Source organism: Bactrocera dorsalis, chromosome 6, assembly GCF_023373825.1.
Source record: "Bactrocera dorsalis isolate Fly_Bdor chromosome 6, ASM2337382v1, whole genome shotgun sequence".
Lineage (NCBI taxonomy): Eukaryota > Metazoa > Arthropoda > Insecta > Diptera > Tephritidae > Bactrocera > Bactrocera dorsalis.
In genome coordinates, this window is record NC_064308.1 from 36,520,994 (window position 1) to 36,541,443 (window position 20,450).

Genomic DNA, 20,450 nt, shown 5'->3' on the forward strand with positions numbered 1-20,450 from the left:
TTAAAAAAAGAGATACATGTTTTCGTGAAGCTATTCCAGCAAGTCATCGTTTGGCCTGCACTCTCCGCTTTTTGGCCACGGGCGATAGCTACAAAAGTCTTTCAGCTTTTTTCCTTATTGCCCCAAACACTATCTCAAAATTTGTTCCTGATGTTTGTGATGTGATTTACAGTCAACTTCGAAATACTTACCTGAAGGTAGGAACACATGCTTTACCAAATCCATATGTATGTATATTTTTCATAATTCCCCTTATTTAGCATGTGGTCATGATCGCACCAGCAAAATCAGGAAGTACGTTTTACAACTACAAAGGAACTCACAGCATAGCGCTTATGGCAGTTGTTGATGCCAGTTATAAATATTTGTATATTGACGTCGGCTGCAACGGGCGTATTTCAGATGGTGGTGTTTTCAGTAAATGTTCTCTGCAGTATGCCCTCGATACGGATTCTCTAAATTTACCACCTCCTCGTCATTTATTAGGTCGTGAAATGAATGTACCTTTTGTTTTAGTGACAGACGATGCATTTAAAATGCAAAATTATTTGATAAAGACGTATCCTGGTCGCATTTTATCTGGTAGCAAACGTATTTTTAACTATAGGTTATCAAGGGCTAGGAGAATAGTCGAGAACGCATTTGGAATCATGATGAAGCGCTTCGAAATCTTTTCACGACCAATAAAGCTGAATCCAAATAAAACAACGAGAGTGACGTTAGCATGTTGCGCATTACACAATTTTTTAATGACAAAAAATATAAGTTATGCTACTGGATTGGTAGATAGCTGCACTGAGGATGGAAATATTATTGAAGGTGCACGCGTTAATATTTCCATACCTACCTTTGAAAGCGCCACAGAGGATATATCAATTTCCTACATAAGCAACGAAGCAAAAACTATCCGTGAAGAATTTGAAAACTATTTCATGTCACCAGAAGGCGAATTGCCATGGCAGTATAAATTTATATAACAAAGCAGACACTTAACAGAATATATGCACTTTTCATAATCTTTAAATAAATTGTATTTATTTGTATTTATAAATCAACATATTATGATAAATTTTCCTCATCTTGTTGCAATACAGCATTCATAGCTACTTGAATTAATTCCGCGTGAAGTTTATTTGCTGCTCTTTTATTTCTTTTTGATAGTTCACGCATTTGCAGTGCAAGATACATGCCCACTCCATGCCAGTGGTCTTCTTCTTTATTTAAAAATTGTATTGCGCTCTCCATTGCATCTGTTGTCACTGATTCATCAGATGCAGAAGGTTTGGATTTTCTGTCACTTCGGGCAGCTGTTGGTGGTGGCGTTACATCTGCATCCACATCCAGTGTTGAGACGGACGAACTACTCTTGCAGCGATCATGCAAACAGTAGAATTGCATAGCTGACCAAAACGGCCAATGTGGCAAAGCTTTACCGGCCGCTTGGCCTGATTTAGTTGTCATTTTTTTCTTTACATTTGAAAATGCCGTTTTTATATTCGCCCATTTTGCTTTGCATCCGTCAACTTCTTGGGTTGGAAATTTCTCCGCGATGTTATTCCAAGCTTTATCTCTTTTGGCGCGATCTTTATATTCTGGACAGGAATATTCCCAAATACAATTGTGCATTTCAATGGCCTGTATAAAATTCGTTGTGCTTTCATTTGTCCATGATGACACTATTTGTAGTTTTTTCGTCTTTTTGTTTTGCTGGGTGTGGAAGAAATGGTTTCGTCAAGCACATTGTCCATAACACCTTCAAAAACTTCGTCGTCTGAATTCATTTCTAAAAATTATTAATTAATTACTTCATATAATAATGCATTTTAATTTTGTTGAATTCTGAATACAACTCTGCAAACCAATCCTGTACTCTTATACTATACATATGTACATAACTTGTCTATGTACATAATATAAAACAGTACATTAGATCATACGATTATTGTAAAACGGCAGTCTGAATAAATGCGTTCATAATATCGGTCACGATTTGTTCTTTATCTGCGCGAAAACTGTTACAAAGGTTATGGGCCCAGATAGATATGGGTTTCAAGTTTTCGGTTCGTAAGAATATTTAAGTTATGATAATTCGGTTAATTTGCTCATCCGGCGTAAAAGGCAATAAACGCGGTAAAATGGCTAATGCTATAGCTAGCGTCAAAAAATTGAGTAGCGACAATTATGCCACTTGGAGCATCCAAATGAAAAGCCTTCTCATCACTCTGGATTTGTGGAATGCTGTCGCGGAAAAGTGTCCAGAAGCGGAATCAGAAAAGGCGGCCTGGCTTCTGTGCGACAGGAAGGCACTTGCGACCATAACGTTGAGCGTAAAGCCAAGCGAACTCATCCATATAAAAACTGCATCACAGCTAAAAGTGCTTGGGATACGTTGAGCGCTATCTACAAGGCAGACACAGCATGCAGAAAAGTAAATTTATTTAAAAAATTAATTCGGTTCCAATTCAAAACCAGCGAGAAATTTTCGGTTCAACTAAAGGAATTTCGCTGCATCGTAGATGACTTGAAAGAAGTAAGTTTAGAGATGGAAGATGATTTCTTGTCCATTCTATTACTTTGTTCATTACCCGACGAATTGGAGAATTTTGTGGTGGCAATGGAAAGTAGGGACGTATTGCCAAAATTGGACAATCTCATTGCTAAGATTTTGGAAGAGGAGCAAAGGCACGGTGAAAAGTGCAATAGCGGAGAAACAGTTTTCTTAGCAAATGATATAAGGCGACACACCGTAAATAAAAGAAGCGTCAACAGCAGCAGCGAAGGCACAAGCAGCAGAGTCAACATCAGCAGTAGCAGTGGCAGAGGTATGGGCAGCGAGTTCAGTGTCGGTAGCAGCAAAAGTGCTAACAGCTATAGTGATAATAGAACGAAAATAAAGGAAAAAGGAAGAGCTAACGAAAGTCGAATTTCCAGTAATAACAACAACAGCATACGGTGTTATAAGTGTGGACGTAGAGGTCATATACGCTCTCAGTGCTTTGTCGCAGGTAACAACGCGCTAGTAGATGACAAAGCTTGGTCACTATTTGAGAAGGAGAGAAATTTAAACGGCATTTGGATTATCGACAGCGGCGCAACGTCTCATATGTGCAATAATGCAAAATTTTTTAGTTCTCTTGTTCGTGATAAACATAAAATTATTTTAGCATCAGGTGACTATATTTATGCACAAGGGAAAGGAACAGTTGTTTTGAGGATAAAATACACAACAATACATTTAATAGACGTATGGTACGTTCCAAATCTACATTCCAATTTCTTTTCAATCGGTAAAGCCGCTGAAAGTGGAAACGTAATTAAATTTGAAGAAAATAGTGCTTTGATACAAAATAAAATGGGAAAGACAATTTTAACTGCTAAATTAGAAAATGGCATGTATGTTGCTAACATAAAAAGAAACGCGGATAGTGTTAATGCGATTAGTGAATGCGCAAGTAATTGGCACAGGCGGTTCGGTCATCTTAACATAAACGATTTAAACAAATTATCAAAAATGAATATGGTGAATGGTTTAAACATTAAAATTCCGAAAATCCTTGACTGCTTGACTTGTGCGGTGTGTAAAATTCACAGTGTTCCCTATGCCAACTAAAGCAATATTTATTCGAAAAATGTTTTAGACTTAGTACATACAGATTTATGCGGGCCAATGGGTGTGAGTTCGGTTGGCGGTGCATCGTATTTTATTTCATTTATAAACGATTATTCGAGGCATATGGTGGTTTATTTTTTAAAAAGAAAATCGGATGCATTCGACATGTTTAAACTTTTTGCTGCGACCGCGGAGAAGCAGACAGGCCGCAAAATTAAAACATTACGTAGTGATAATGGAAAGGAATTTATTAATTCCCAATTTAAGACATTTTTAAATGAAAATGGCATTCGGCATCAAACTACTGTACCATACAGCCCTCAACAAAATGGTGTGGCCGAAAGAGCCAATAGAACATGTAGAGACCCGCACTAATGTTGTGAGAGTGTGGGGAACGTGAGGTTGCGGAATAACGAGTTGATTGAATTAATTGAATAAGGATCGTGCAGTTGTGAAGACCAGCAGTCGAGTGAGCGGAACAAACTATAATATTTTCTAGACAAACAGAATTGCAAATGGACCGGATTTGATATTGGATGATTCTATAAGTAAATAGGCAGGTGAGTTATTACAGTGGCGACGAGAATGGGATAAATTGGCTGGGAAAAGAGTGATTAATAATGTGGAAAATTTCTGTATACCACATGTTAGAATTGCAAAATGGCCGCCATTCGGTTTCAATACTCGTCAATGTAATTTGGCGAGTTTGAAATCTACTCGTTCTGAGCAAATAAAGAGTGCGTGTTTCGTTTCAGATTCAACTAGTGGGTGAAACGTTGGATTGTGTGATACAGTATATATATCTATATATATAAAAGAAAGTCGTGTTAGTTACATCACTTATAACTCAAGAACGGCAGAACAGATTTGGCTGAAAATTGGTAGGGAGGTAGCTTAGAGCCAGGAGACGGACATAGGATACTTTTTATCTCTTTATGTCAAAATTTAATACAACTCATAAATACAAAAATTATATTTCAAATCATAAGCATTTGTTCAAAATTCATGTTTGTAGGAATCATTTCAATATTTCATTTCTTCAAAAAAAAAAAAAAAACAATAAAAACAACCTTACATCGACAGCGTTCCTCTGTGACTTGACATGAAACGTCAGTCACTATAAAACGTGGTATAACAATAACAAAAAAGAATCAGACTTGGAATAACAAAACGCAAATGTCAGCTATGTAATGATGTATGGATGACAATTTGATATTTGTAAGAAAAATCAATATTAAAACTATCTATATATATAAAAAAAAGTTAATGTTAGTTACACCATTTATAACTCAAGATCGGCTGAACCGATTTAGCTGAAAATTGGTGGAGAGGTAGCTTAAAACCAGGGTAAGGACATAGGATACCGTTTATCTCTTTATGTCAAAATTTAATACAATTCATAAATACAAAATTTATATTTCAAATCATAAGCATTTGTTCAAAATTCGTGTTTGTAGGAATATTTGAATATTTCATTTCTTAAAAAAAAAACGTTAATAAAAACAATAAAAAAAAACCTCACATCTATATATGTACATAAGAGTATATGTATATGTATCAGAGGCCTGCACGATTAAGGTAGGCATCGTACGATTACGTTACTAAGTAACACTTCTGACGGTTACCACGATGCGAAGGTAACATTGCGCATCGGCATCGCGGCATCGTGGCATCGTACGATTACTATCTGGTATCGTCAATGGCAAATGAAACGCTATAGTCTTACATGATGTTAATTCGTTGCTGGCTCGACAACGACTGAACGATAGAGCAGAGCCGCTCAAAATAATGCGCAATTTATTTACCAACGCATACAATCACACATTTGATATCTGCTAGCGTATGATTGTGTGCGCGCGCTTGCTTAGTACACTGAGTGAAATCGTGCTATTTGGTTATTTTGTTATTAAAAATTTAGAAAAAAATAAAAAATTATGGTTTTTGATTAAAAAAGCAATTAAGAACAACAATAATTTTAAGTTAATTTTTTTAACTTTCCATGATTTTTTCCATATCGACTTCAAGATCGTAAGTTTTGATTCTCATTAAGTCCTCTATATGCTTATTGGAAACTGAATTTCTGTATTTCGAGTGTATTTTTGACGCTGGCAGAATTTGCGTCATAGCGTACATGCTTCGACTGCATTTGCTTGCCTATACTCCGAGTATAGGCATGAAAAATTTTGAGCGGCTCTGTGATAGAGCGTAAGCGTACGTGTGAAGTTAGTTTCCACAATTGTTCTAAGAAATGCCGACCACTGGTAACATGTTAGTAATCGGCGATGCCCGCGATGCCCGCGATGCCGATACCCTCGATGCCGATGCCCACGATGCCAAAGTACCGTTACGTAGCGTGTACTCGCCGCATCGGCATCGCCGCTTGCTAACATGTTACTTTTTTAATTACTCGTGCAGGACTCTGATATGTATGTATATAAAACAAAGAGGTTTGTTCGAACACTTAAGTATAACTCGAGATCTGCTGAACCAATTTTCATGGTTATTGATTCGTTGGATTTGTCTCCACCCCGAATAGCAGAATACATATTAAAAACAATGAAAAGTCTATAAAATTGGATAATTCCAAATAGTAACTTTTTTGCATACAATTTTTTTTTAAATTTTTGTTTGTTTTGTTTTTCAATATTTTGATTTGTAAATTATTTGAATAGTTTAATTTCGGTCGCTTGCTTATTACGGCTATTCAAAAGAAAAATTATTGAAAATTAGTCAGAGAAAACTTTACGTGTGTTTTACACAAAGAGGTCAATTGCAGATTGAAATTTGTTACGAAGCCACGAAGAGGTAGCCCTAATATCGGTCGGCGTTCGTTTTGCCATCAACGTATGGCAGCCCAAGGCAAGGAAAGGCAAGAAGTACTCCCAGGATGCGATGACATACGTGCGGAATTATGGATCGCGGTCAATCAGCAAGCGATCATCACAGCACGACTTTTCAAACAACAGTTGCGATGTTTGATTGACTTTACCTTGAAGCAACGTACTTATATGTGGTGCTGTTGGATGCTAGATGTACTCTGTTGAGTGGCAAAATAGAGGTTTTCGGCACGCACACATTCTTCTTTGGATGGTGGATGATGGTTACACCAGATCAAATTGATGAAATCACTCAATCATGCGGAAATTCCTGATGTAGAGAAAGATCCAGTATTATATGAAGTGGTGGAAACCAATATGGTTCATGGACCTTGCGGACACTACAATCCCTTTTCGGTTTGTAGGTCTGACAATAAATGCACGAAACAGTATCCACGTGCTTTTCTTTCGGAAACACAAACTGGAAATGATGGATATCAACTCTATCGGCGTCGCTCACCAGATAACAGAACATTCAGCGTTCAACTTAGAAGAGTGAATATCGAAGTTGACAACACATGGACCGTACTATATTCACGATTATTATCTAATTCATATTCAAAGCGCATGTCAATGTTGAGTATTGCAGTTTGGTGTAATCGATAAAATACGTTTGTAAGTACATCACCAAAGGAAGCAACATGGCGATTATTGGTCTTGAACGATACGGTCGATACGTGAACTGCAATAAAGCGCTTTGTAGGATATTTACTTTTGCAATTCATGAACGTTTTCTGACTGTTGTGCGTCTCGCAGTTAATTTGGAGAATGGGAAAAGAGTGTATTTCATCCCAGAGAATACAATATAGACAGTGGAAACATCGCCAGCAACAAAGTTAACATTGACGAGTTTTTTCTCAACTTTCGTCAGTGATCCGTTTGTGAGAACATTGCTCTATTCGGAAATACATTGATATTATACATGGAATGCATCGTCGAAGAAATAGTTACGCAGAAAGCAAGGCCAACCAGTAAATTGACATCAAGGTATCTACTGACTTAGGACGATTTTACACAGTGCACCCGAAAAACGACGATTGTTTCTACCTTCGGTTGCTATTGATTAATGTACGCGGTTCAACTATATTTGAGTCATTGCTTACTGTGAATGGTTCGATGTGTGCAAGTTTGGGAGAAATAAGCCAGCAATTACATTTGCTAGAACACGTTAATCACTGGAATGAAAATGAAGTTCGCATACTTTTCGATATAAACATCGACATTGCCAAAGACATTTTACATCTTTTTCGCTAAAAATTGGAAATGGTACAATTTCGGTTGATACTTCCGGTGGTTCGATATCAATTCCATCTTCCCTTTATCAATTCACGAAAGAAGAACTCATCACAAATGTTCGGGCATTGGCCAAATTACGATTTTCCATTTCAGTTCAAACATATTCCGGCATAAATAAGGAAATGCTATGTTTTTCACACGGCCGTGGCGTGATCACGAGTTGGACGTTGGAACGTGGAACGTTGTTTATAAAGCTGCGTTACATTGAAAAAAAAATTAAATGATAAATTTAACTTTCTTTTCATTTCAAAATATATAATCTCACGCAGGACAACGGCTGCGGGGTCAGCTAGTATATATGTATATATATATAAAGCCGAAAAGGCGCGTGAAAAGCCGAAAAGGCGTGTGAAAAGCCAAAAAGGCGTGAAAAGTTATAGAGGAATTGCATTTAATTGCGCATGTAAGTCAGAATTAAGATTTTGCCAAGCCACTATAAAGGCGCTATTATAAATGTATATTAAAATTTGATTTCAGAATAGAAAGTGACAAATTCAATTTTGTCAATGCCACCAGGCGATTTGGAAAGGTAGGGGGAAAATTCGACAAAAGTGATAAATTAGGAATGGAGATTCGTCCATTTTTGTGCGATAATATCGATAAGGCCCTTGTTCGGTCAGAGTGGGAAAGGTGGTTTCGATCCTTCTCCTTATATCTTCAAGCCGAAGATATAAGTGATGTAGCGAAGAAGAAAAATAAATTACTGCACCTGGGGGGGCCCCAACTGCAGGAAGTAGCCTTTAACATTCCGGGTGCCTTAGTCGAGGGAAATGAAGAATTGAACTCTTTCGAAGTGTTGGTAGCCAAACTCGATGAATACTTCTCGCCAAAGCGTAATTCTACTTTTGAAAGACATCTTTTCCGAAATCTATCCCCTGTTGAGGGGGAAAACTTCAACAAATATTTGCTACGGCTCCGGCATCAAGTGTCGAAGTGCGAATTCGGCAAAACGGCCGCAGAAATAAATGAGATTTGCATCAAAGATAAGATAATAGACTCGTGGGCTCCAGTCGACTTGAAGAAAAAGCTCTTAGAGAAAGAACAGAGTTTAAAAGAGATAGTAGAAACCTGTCAAATCTATGAACAGATATCCAAACAATCGGGGTCCATGTTTACGAAGTCGGCCGACGAGTCTGTTAATCGAATTACTACAAAGTTATGCGGGGCAAGGCAAAACAACGATGAGTGTGGTAGATGTGGCCAGAAGGGACATTTTGGTAACGACCCAAAATGTCCGGCAAGGTCTGCGCAATGCAACAAATGCGGCTTGATTGGACATTTTGCTAGAAAATGTAGGTCAAAGAAACGAAAGAGCGGCTACAATCGAAATTCGCCCAAGAGAAAGCGCACAGAATCATACAAAGTGCGAAACGTAGGAACGAACGAAGAAGAAGAGGTAAATTGTTTCAAGATATCAAATGACACCGGGATAGACGAGAAGCTGGTATGTGGTATTGGTGGTTGCCCGATATCAATGGTAATTGATTCAGGCACGCGTCTCAACTTAGTAAGCGAAAGTGACTGGGGAATACTGCGTAAGAACAAGGCTGTGATATTCAATGAGCGGGAAGACCACACAACTCAATTTAAGGCGTATGCGTCAAATAAAGTTCTGGACGTACTTCAAGTTTTCGAAGCACCTATATCGGTAGAGAACAAATTGGAGAAAATCGCTACTTTCTACGTAATAAAGAATGGGTGTCAGTCCTTATTGGGGCGCAACACAGCTATGCAGCTGGGAGTTTTAAAAGTAGGCCTAGGGGTAAATAGCATAGAAATTGCACAACCTTTCCCAAAAATGCTAGGAGTTAAAATCAAATTATCAATCGACCCAACCGTAAAACCCGTACAACAGCCGATGCGTCGCATACCGATAGCCTTGGAAGAGCAGGTAGAGGAAAAGATTAAGCAAATGATTGCTCTCGACATTATCGAGCCGGTGTCAGGGCCCTCTTCATGGATATCTCCAATAGTCATTGTGTATAAGGAAGGGGGAGAGATGAGGTTATGTATAGATATGCGGCGAGCGAACCATGCAGTATTGCGTGAGAATCATCCGCTACCAACGTTTGAGATGTTCATGGCGAAGCTAAGAGGCGCCAAGTCCTTTCTAGGATCGACTTGAAGTGGGCATATCACCAGCTAGAACTGGATGAAGTCAGTCGCGATATTACCACCTTCATTACGCATAAGGGTTTATTTAGGTATAAGAGGTTGATGTTTGGGATAAATTCAGCCCCAGAGATTTTCGATTTCGATTTTGACGAAGCGGTAAAAAGAGTAGTAGACGTGTTTAAAGATAACAATTTAATGATGAACGAGAAGAAGTGCGTTTGGAAGGCACGAAAGCTAAAATTCTTGGGACACCTGTTATCGGAGGAGGGCATAACACCTGACCCGGATAAGATTGGAACGATTAGGGACTTCCGCCCACCACAGTCGAAGGAAGAGGTAAGGAGCTTCTTGGGTCTCGTGACATACGTGGGAAAATTCCTCCCGGACCTTGCTGATACAACAGAACCGTTGAGAAAATTATTAAAATTAAACCAAAAGTTTATCTGGGATAAAAGCCAACAAGAATCTTTTGACAAATTGAAGGAGGGCCTATCAAACGTACCGAACCTAACATATTTTAACGTGAAGAGAAGAACTCGTCTGATAGCAGATGCAAGCCCAGTAGCGCTAGGGGCGGTACTTCTACAGTTTGACGATCAGGATGAGCCACATATCATATCGTTCGCGAGCAAAAGTCTATCAGATACGGAAAAGAAATACTCTCAGACCGAGAAGGAGAGCCTTGCACTAGTTTGGGCGGTTGAAAGATACCACTACTACTTAATGGGGCTGCAATTTGAATTAGTCACTGACCATAAACCACTTGAGACAATTTTCAAGCCCACGTCAAAACCTCCGGCGAGGATAGAGAGATGGCTTCTCAGGTTGCAGCCCTACAAGTTCAAAGTTGTATACCGTGCTGGTAAAGAAAACATAGCCGACTCAGTGTCTAGACTATCTAAAATCCAACGGACAAGTTCATTTGATGACGGATACAACCACTCAATCTTCCATATTGTTGAGAATGCGACACCCTCAGCGATGGGAATAAGCGAAATCGCTGCAGAGAGCGCAAAGGACAAAGAGTTAGTAGACACTATAACATGCGTTAAAAATGATCTATGGGCAGCCAATAACACAAACATCTATTACCCGTTTCGGTACGAGCTATCAGCTGTTGGTGACATTTTGCTTAGAGGATCTCGTATTGTAATACCCAAGACATTGAGGGAGACAATTTTGAGACTAGCGCACGAGGGACACCCGGGAGAGTCAGCGATGAAACGTAGGCTACGATCAAAGGTGTGGTGGCCGTTGATAGACAGGGAGGCAGAAAATTTTGTAAAAAAATGTGTCGATTGCTTACTAGTGTCCCAACCTAGTAAACCACCACCAATGAAAAGACATGCGTTCCCGAATGGTCCCTGGCAGTGTGTTGCTACCGATTTATTGGGTCCTCTTCTTAACAACGACTACGTACTTGTTCTTATTGACTACTATTCCCGCTACCAAGAGGTAAAATTCTTAAAAAAAATTACGTCTGAAGCCATTATCTCCGTCATGCAAGAGGTGTTTAGTAGGTTGGGCATACCTAACTCGATAAGGGCGGATAATGGCAGACAATTCATCAGCGCTGAATTTAAAAGTTTTTGTAAAAATCACAACATCATTTTATTTACGACTTCCCCATATTGGCCGCAGGCGAATGGGGAAGTTGAAAATATGAACAGGTCGTTAGTGAAGAGGCTAATAATCGCACACAACAACAAACGAGACTACAAGAGGGAGATCGAGGAATTTACATTGATGTACAATGTCACGCCCCACGGTACAACAGGATCCTCACCCTCAGAGCTCATGTTCAATCGTGTCATTCGAGATAAAATCCCAGGTATTCAAGATCTAACAGACGACATGTTAGACTCGGCTGCCCGAGATTATGACATTATTAACAAATGGAAAGGGAAAGAGAAGGCGGACACGAGACGAAGGGCGAAAGAAAGCAACATTGAGGTAGGGGATAAGGTTTTATTAAAGAACGTGGTATTCGCGCACAAACTTACTCCAAACTTCGATCCGACGGAGTACACAGTAAAGGAAAGGAGTGGCAATGAGGTGATAGTAACAGCTGGGAAGAAAACGTTAAGAAGAAATATTAGTCACATAAAAAGGCTACCAGTATCCGAAACAATCTCAGACAACGAAAGTAATTCTACGACTTCAGGACAATCCATGCAGTGCGGTCAACCATCACAACAAATTTTAGCTGATGCCACTTCATCAACGGAAGCGCCGGCGGCAGACCAAGAGGCTTAGCAAAGATTAAAGAAAGACGAAAATAAGGAAGGGGTGTAGAGACCCGCACTAATGTTGTGAGAGTGTGGGGAACGTGAGGTTGCGGAATAACGAGTTGATTGAATTAATTGAATAAGGATCGTGCAGTTGTGAAGACCAGCAGTCGAGTGAGCGGAACAAACTATAATATTTTCTAGACAAACAGAATTGCAAAGGGACCGGATTTGATATTGGATGATTCTATAAGTAAATAGGCGGGTGAGTTATTACAGAACATTAGTTGAAATGTCGCGTTGTTTATTAAATTCGTCAAATTTGCCCCAATCGTTATGGGCGGAAGCCGTCAACACGGCAGTGTATATTCGAAATAGGTGTCCAACAAAAGTTTTAGGTGCGGTTACACCGTACGAGAAATGGCACGACCGAAAGCCGGCAGTTTCACATTTACGTACGTTTGGTTGCGATGCCGTGGTTCTACAGAAGGGTCCGAAACCACGCGGTAGTAAGTTTTTGCCTAAAGGGGTAAAGCTTAAATTCGTAGGTTATCAAGCAGCTACGAAAGGATACCGACTTATTAATTTACAGACAAATCAAATCACAATCGCGCGTGATGTAATTTTTTTTGAAAAGTCTTTTGAATCACATAAAAAGAATAAGCTTAAAAAGGCTTTGTACGGTCTGGAGCAAGCTGGTCGTGAGTGGAACAAAAAAGTAACGCAAATACTACTAGAATCAGGTTTTAAAAGGTGCAAATCAGACCCATCGGTATATATACGACGTTGTAACACCAAGGTGAGCATCATCGGTCTATACGTAGACGATATGATTTTGGCTTGCTCAAACAAAGAAGAAATGCAGAACATAATAGATGTTTTAAATCAGAATATTGAGGCGGTCGATCGCGGTCCAATATCTTTTTATTTGGGTATGGAAGTAGAGCGCGATGGTGATCGTGGTGATATAACGATACATCAAACACGATATGCTACGGAACTTATACGGCAGTGGGGCATGACAGATTGCAAACCAGCGGCAACTCCATGGGCTCCAGGAACGATACTTAAGAGGTGTGAAAAACATTGCGGGAATTTGGAGACAAAAGCGTACCAAAGCTTAATTGGTGGGCTTATGTACCTGGCTATAATCTCTCGCCCGGATATTGCGCATGTGGTATCAAAGTTATCTCAGTATAACTCGCATCCGCATAAAGAGCATATGCAAGCTGTTAAATACGTGCTTCGATATCTGAAGAAAGCTCCAAATGGTAAACTTAAATTTTCTGCTAATTTTAAAAATTTTGTATGTTTCACAGACGCAGACTGGGGTAGCGATCGTATAGACAGAAAATCGTACACAGGTTATTTCGTTACGATGGCTGGTGGAGCTATAGCTTGGGAATCAAGAAAGCAGTCTGTGGTTGCGTTAAGCGCAATGGAAGCAGAGTACATCGCATTGTGTCAAGGTGCAAAAGAGACAGTTTTTCTACGTGGTATGCTTTGTGAGTTGGGTTACATGGACTATACAAAAGGTCCTACTACGGTTTTATGCGACAACCAAAGTGCGCAGTTTATGGTGAAAAACCCGATGGTGCAGAAGCGAAGCAAGCACATCGACATTCGGTATCACTACAGATGTTGGGCAAATAGATGTAAAGTACATTCCAACAAATGAGAATGCAGCATATATACTCACTAAATCGTTGGGAAAGCAGAACCATGTTTATAATTGCGAATTGATGAACATTAATATATAATTTTGAATTTTTAATATTTTGGCTTGGCTTGAAGAGGCGTTTGTTGAATTCTGAATACAACTCTCCAAACCAATCCTGTACTCTTATACTATACATACGTACATAACTTGTCTATGTACATAATATAAAACAGTACATTAGATCATACGATTATTGTAAAACGGCAGTCTGAATAAATGCGTTAATAATATCGGTCACGATTTTTTCTTTCTCTGCGCGAAAACTGTTACAAATTTTATTGTATGCAACTTACCGAATATATGTTTTATTTACATATGTTTGCAACCAGTAGAGATGTCGAAGATCGATTAATCAAAGACCTTCGACTCGATCTTTTTGTTTATTTTGTTTTTTCGGTTGGAATCGAGAATCAATTCAAAAATCATGACGATTAATGCGGATTTTTTTCAACTTTAAAATTTAAAAATTATTGATAAAGATTTTCAAATTAATACTTAAAAATTTGCTGAAAAAGAGAGATATTGGCGGTGATTGGCGTATTCGATCGGTGCTCAAGTGCCCGATAAAAATCTGCGCATTTTTCAATTTTTATTGCTCTTTATCAAACATTATAGCGTTCACATTATCGGCGCAACTGGGTCGATTTTGGTTGTGCATTGTAGGCCCAATATCGGCCATGATTGTCGCATTTCATAATATTTAATGCGGTCACATTATCGGTACATGAAATACGTCGAAAATTGGTACCTTGCGCCGATAGTGGGACCCGGCCTTAAGAGTTGGAGGAAGCGGTGAAATGTACTTTGGCAATTATGAACAATAATTTACCTAAATTAACCAGCGATGAGTGGGCGACTGTTGCTGCTTTGTGTAAAATTTGCAAACCATTTAGAGATGCTACAGTAAGCATTAGTGGTGAAACATACTCGTATTGCATAGGTTCGCTGGTAATACCAATCGCAAATGGTCTATTAGATGTGTATAGACACCTGCGAACTGAAATATTTTCATACACCATACAAAACGTGATTGAAATTTTTTTAAATGGAAATAGGGAACGTTTTAGCAGTTTACAATACAGCAATACAATTACGGTAGCTACTTTTTCGACCCCAGATTCAAATTAGTGGCATTGAGTGATGTATTGGGTGCACATAACACAAAAAAAAAATTTTAAAACGTTATCTAATAGAAATGCAAAGGGAAGAAATAGAATTTCAGACTGAAAGAACAGAAGAAAATGTAGAAAAATCAGTATCAATATGGAGTTCTTTCGATAAATACGCTAATGAACATAAACCACATAGTAGCGTAGAAGCAAAAGCCATTATTGAAATTTAGCGTAAGATAGGCTGGTTTCCCGTAGTTGCGTCCATTTCATTGGTGGCTTGAAATTAAATACAGACACCCTATGATGGTAGAATTAGCAAAAAAGTATTTATGTTCCGTTCCTTGCGAGAGAATTTTTTCCATAGTAGGGCAAATTATAAGTGGTCGTCGGTCAAGATTAAGCGAAAGGAATACTGAAATATTGTTGTTTTTGAATACAAATGGAAAATATTTGTTAACATAATAACTTCTTCTTTTCCATTTAATGTAAATATTTTTATCACTATTTATTTTTATCTTTTATGTATATATTTTGTATATGGTGATTTTCTAAAAATGAATTTACTATGTTAATTTCTGCTTATTATAATAAATATGTACATTGTACTTAAATGAAAAAGGGAAATAATTTTGTTCTACTTTATTGGCCTTTGTCTTTTACAATTCTTATTACAGTCAGTCACAAGTGGCAGTGTTCCTTAAAAGTCACAACATCTCCCATCACTATTAAATACAAAAATAAATAATAATTTAATTCTTTCTATTCTTTCTATTCATTTTAGATATTTTCAAATTTCGGAGAAAAGTCTCAAGCCGGATCCAATCAGTATTTGTTTTATTTGTAAGATGAAACGATTAAAGTAAAAAAAAATCTTTAAATTCTTACCGCTGGTGGAGGGAAAGTAAAGACCTTATTGAGCTGAGAAATATTTCAATCGTTGAGTGCATGCGTACTGCATGCGTGTCTCACATAAACATATTCGTGTTGCAAATGTATGTACATATATAGTCATGTTCAATATATTTGAATATACATACATAACTATTTACCATTAGTTATAAATTACTCAGTATCCCATAAAAAGCATCTAACTATTTATATTACATAAGAAACCCTCACACAATCTTTGGGAGTAACTCAAGCAGCCATATAAAAACGTTTAAATGCTGTTTGAACGCAATAGAAATAACTCAGTTTTGGATGTTTGTGACTGGTGATGAAGAATGAATCCATTACGGCAACCATAGTCATAGGTGAAACTTGACCCATCAGCCAAAGCTGAATTTCTATGGTATACAGTAGAATCGCGCAAAAATTAACTCGCGAGAAAGTTAAACCTTCGGCTAAGTTGACCGATTTTGAGCGGCCTCGTACCGCTCTAAAAAGGTAACTTTTGCTTAATTTATTTGAACTTATCCCTTTTTTTCAAACCCAACCGTTTATTTGGCAAAAAAAACAATTGCTATGTATTTCCCGAATTTATATGTAAAAAATTATTGTCGACGTCGCGAGGTATATACATTGTTTGTATGGGCGTTTGAACTTGTGAGTTGTTTATAGTTTGTAAAATAAATTAGATTAAATTTACGAAAAGACGCCCCCTGGCCGAAAAATAGCTAAAGATAGAATCGCATTTATGTTGTGTGCGAGCGCAGATGGTTCGCATAAGTTGAAATCATTGGTAAACCCTCATCCCCCGTTGCTTCAAAGAGTTTGAAAACCCATTGGAATATGCTAAATTGCCAAAGTCTTAGATGAATTCAGACAACTTCGGGAGGCACAATCGTTATTGTCTAAGGTGGGTGGTGATGACGACAGGGGCTTAAGTCACAAGGCATACTCGGCACCCCTCAACCGGTGTGGGTGGTGTCAGTTGGGACTGCCCAGGCAGGATGTCGGGTGCCGCGTGCGTGCGGCAACCAAGATCTACCACCTCCTAACCCAGGGTGTTATGCGACTCCCGTGCCCATTGGATGGTTTGCAGCCAGGAGGAAAATCCGGCTGTATTTTAACGGAGCCTTCCCAACACCGGGCCGAATTGGGAAGTAACGGTGGCCTTACCGCGGCATGGGGCTCTGGCGCGGCGGACCTTTGAGTTCCCTTAAAAACACATAGACCCGACAGCTCACCTCGTTGAGCCAAGGGTCGCAAGACCAAGATGAACGAATCAACAACAACAACCACTAACACAACTGCAACCACGACAAGGCAACGACAAACGCAGACGTCAATGGACAACGACAACAACAGCGGTACTGCTGCAGGTAAGGGAGGCTCAGAAGTTAAACGTAAGTTCAGCTTCCTGGACATCCTATCACCTGATGAGCGTGCGCTGTTTGAGGAGCATGCGAGAGACGATGATGACGACATACCCTCATGCAGCGGCACTCAGCAGGTGGCATCCACTGCACCCGCTAACATTGCAGCGGACCACTCTGCAACTCCTCAAAACAGGACCAGCCAAGAGGAGTCGCAGCGATCTTGCGCAGCAGAAGGCACGCGCAAGAGGAAGAGGAGGCGCAGGGGAAGACTGCCCCCTCTACCACCATTAAGTAGTCCGGTTGGGAATGATGACTCCCGTAGGAGGGAAATGAGTGGTGCCAGCCTAAAATGGTACCTTAGGCACCTCCAGGAGGGAAAAACTCCGGAGGTAGCCGAAAAGCTATAATCGCGTAAGCGGTGTCTACGCCAATTAAGCCGAAAAGCTAGCAAAAAACAGGGTCAGTGGCAGTAGTGCCTCCCCTGCCTTGAAGGTGCGTAAAGGCGCAAACACCGCATCCAACGTTAAGAGGATCAGCGGGAGTCGGGACGGCGGTCGTGCTAATGCAAATCCAACCGCCAGGGCTGGTAGCGTTAATACAGCTACCCCGGCAGCCAAACGCAAGAGCAGCCAAATCACGCCACAGGAGCCACCGAATTCCAAAAGACAATGAGGAAGCTTCGCCCAGGTAGCTGGTGGCCAGCCCTCCGCATCGAATCCACCGCGGGCAGCTGGGGGACAGCGCAGATATGCGGATGCCTTAAGGAGCATACGGTTGGCTGTGCTGGCTCTGAACTACCCCGCGGAGACTCTGGAAGCGGCGGAGCTCACCGCTCTACAAGATCTCTTCATGGAAGAGGTGTACAGGGGCTGTAAGGACCCTGTGGGCTTCCTTGGGGTGTACTTCAAGGGCGGGTTTATGCAGCTCGACTGCAAGAATGAGGATAGCTCAGCTGGCTGCGAGAGGTTGCTCCCAAGCTGACTGGCTGGAAAGGCTCTACTCTATGCGTCAGAAGTGGGGAGGACATCCCGATCATGCACTGCATGATGGTACTCCTCCCTAGATGCGAGGGGAAACCCTTCGAATTTGTTTTGGGACTCCTCAGGAACCAAACCAGAGGGATCAATACCTCTGCCTGGCGAGTAGTCGATAGCAAAATGGGGGGCTCCGGATGGAGGTTGAACTTGTGCGTAGATGACAAGTCCTACAAATTCATCCGGAAGGAGGGCTTCCGTCTGAGCTACCGTTTTAGCACGGTAGTCTTGAGGCCCTACAAACCGAAGACAACCGGACAGGAAATCGAGAAGATCCAGGTGGACGAGGAGACTTCTCGTCCCAGCATCATGTCAGCTGAGCAGAATGTAACAGCGATAAACACAGCGGAAGTCCCAGCAGTAATGATGGGGATGGGGCAGATGAGGACCAGTTCCTCATCGAACCGATCTTATAGTGATCGCAGGCATGGGAGTAGCCCAGGTGAACCAGCATCACGCGGTGACAGCATCCGCTGTAATCACGAGCAGGTTCTCGGCGGATAACCCGGGTATCCTGTTGATACAGGAGCCATAGGTCCACAGAGGAGAAGTCAGAGGCCTCAATGTGGACCACAACAAGGTAATCTGGGATCTTTCCAGTGACAGACCCCGAGCCTGTATTGTAATTAGAAGGAATATTGACGTATTATGTATTTCAGAATTCCTAACGCGGGACCTAGTTGCGGTGCAGGTCAGAGATGAGGAGGGAGCGGACTTCATTTTGGCAACGGCCTATCTGCCAGGAGACACTTCTATGCGCCCCCTGAAGCGGTGCAGGGCCTGGTGGACTATTGCAGGAGGAACAAGTTACCCCTGGTCCTGGGGTGTGACGCGAATGCGCACCACACAGAATGGGGAAGTACTGACTGTAATACACGAGGTGACTCTCTCCTAGAATTTATCATTAGTAATAATTTAAGTATTGAAAATGTGGGGTGCGAACCCACATTTGTCACAAGTAATAGAAGAGAAGTGTTGGACATTACCCTGAGCAACGAGCTCATGTCGGGGGTGGTTTCGCAGTGGAGGGTGTCGTCGGAACCCTCACTGTCGGACCACAGGATTTTGAGGTTCATGCTAGGGGTGGAGGTCATGACAACTCCCCCCAAACGTATTCCCAAGAACACTAATTGGGCTGTTTATCGGGATGAGTTAGAACGAAACATGTTAGGGGACAGGAAGTCGGACAGAGGAACATCGGCCCTGGGATTAGAGCGCAATCAGGCCATCACAAACGCGTACCACTGCAGCTGCCCCCTAAAGACTACCACCAAGGGGCGCAACTGCCCGTGGTGGTCCAAAAAACTCTCAGATCTCCGATCTAAAGTGCGTAAGCTTTTCAATAAATCCAAACGCACTGGGAACTGGGAGGAGTACAAAAGCAGCCTAACTGCCTATAATAAGGAGATTAGGTCTGCAAAACAAGAGAATTTCAGAAGTTTCTGTGAGAACGCCTCCTCAGCGCCAGAAGCAGCTAGACTGCACAAAGCGCTGGCCAAAGGTAAGACGAACACTGAACTAGCGATTCAAAGAGGGGATGGCACTTATACGACAAGTGCGGAGGAGAGGACTACGGTACTCCTACGTGCGCATTTTCCGGAGACTGTTGAGGTGGACCGGTGCCCACCTGTCGTAGAGCACAAGCCGTCTCGCCTGGACTGGGTGCTTGCAAGGAAATTGTTTACTGCGGACTCAGTCAGGTGGGCCATGGCCTCGTTCGCCAAATTTAAGTCTCCGGTCGCGGACGGCATCTTTCCGGCGCTCCTGCAACAAGGTGAGCAGATCCTGCTGCCACACCTTGTTCAGTTGATGAGAGATAGCCTAGCGCTGGCGTACATCCCTGAACCCTGGAGGACAACGAAGGTGATCTTTATAACGAAAGTTTGAAGGAAAGACTATTCGCTGGCTAAATCTTTTAGACCGATCAGTCTAACCTCATTCCTATTAAAAAGTATGGAAAAGATCTTAGACCAGGAAATAAGATCGAAGGCTCTCGTAACTGCTCCCCTGCATGTAAACCAACATGCGTACAGGGCAGGCAGATCGACGAACACTGCCCTGTACCAGCTAACCCCGAAGATACAGAGCTCGCTGGATAAGGGGGAAGTGACGTTATGTGCCTTCTTAGACATCGAAGGTGCCTTTGACAACACATCCCACGGGAGCGTGGCAAGGGCACTGGAGAAAAGAAGTGTGGC

At 41.0% G+C, this 20,450-nt stretch overlaps 2 protein-coding genes across 2 annotated transcripts in view; both read left to right on the forward strand.

Annotated features, from left to right (window-relative positions):
• The window catches only part of LOC125779336 (uncharacterized), a 331,687-nt gene that overhangs the window by 256,238 nt on the left and 54,999 nt on the right, over positions 1-20,450 (forward strand). The window lies entirely within an intron of this gene.
• Positions 6,789-9,909, forward strand: LOC125779294 (uncharacterized). The gene has a single exon (XM_049460559.1). It carries the CDS (start codon positions 8,348-8,350, stop codon positions 9,905-9,907), a length of 1,560 nt encoding a protein of 519 aa, XP_049316516.1. The 5' UTR covers positions 6,789-8,347; the 3' UTR covers positions 9,908-9,909.

Excerpts from the sequence above, each read along its gene's own strand:
- LOC125779294 (XM_049460559.1), top strand. The coding sequence starts at position 8,348 with ATGGAGATTCGTCCATTTTTGTGCGATAATATCGATAAGGCCCTTGTT.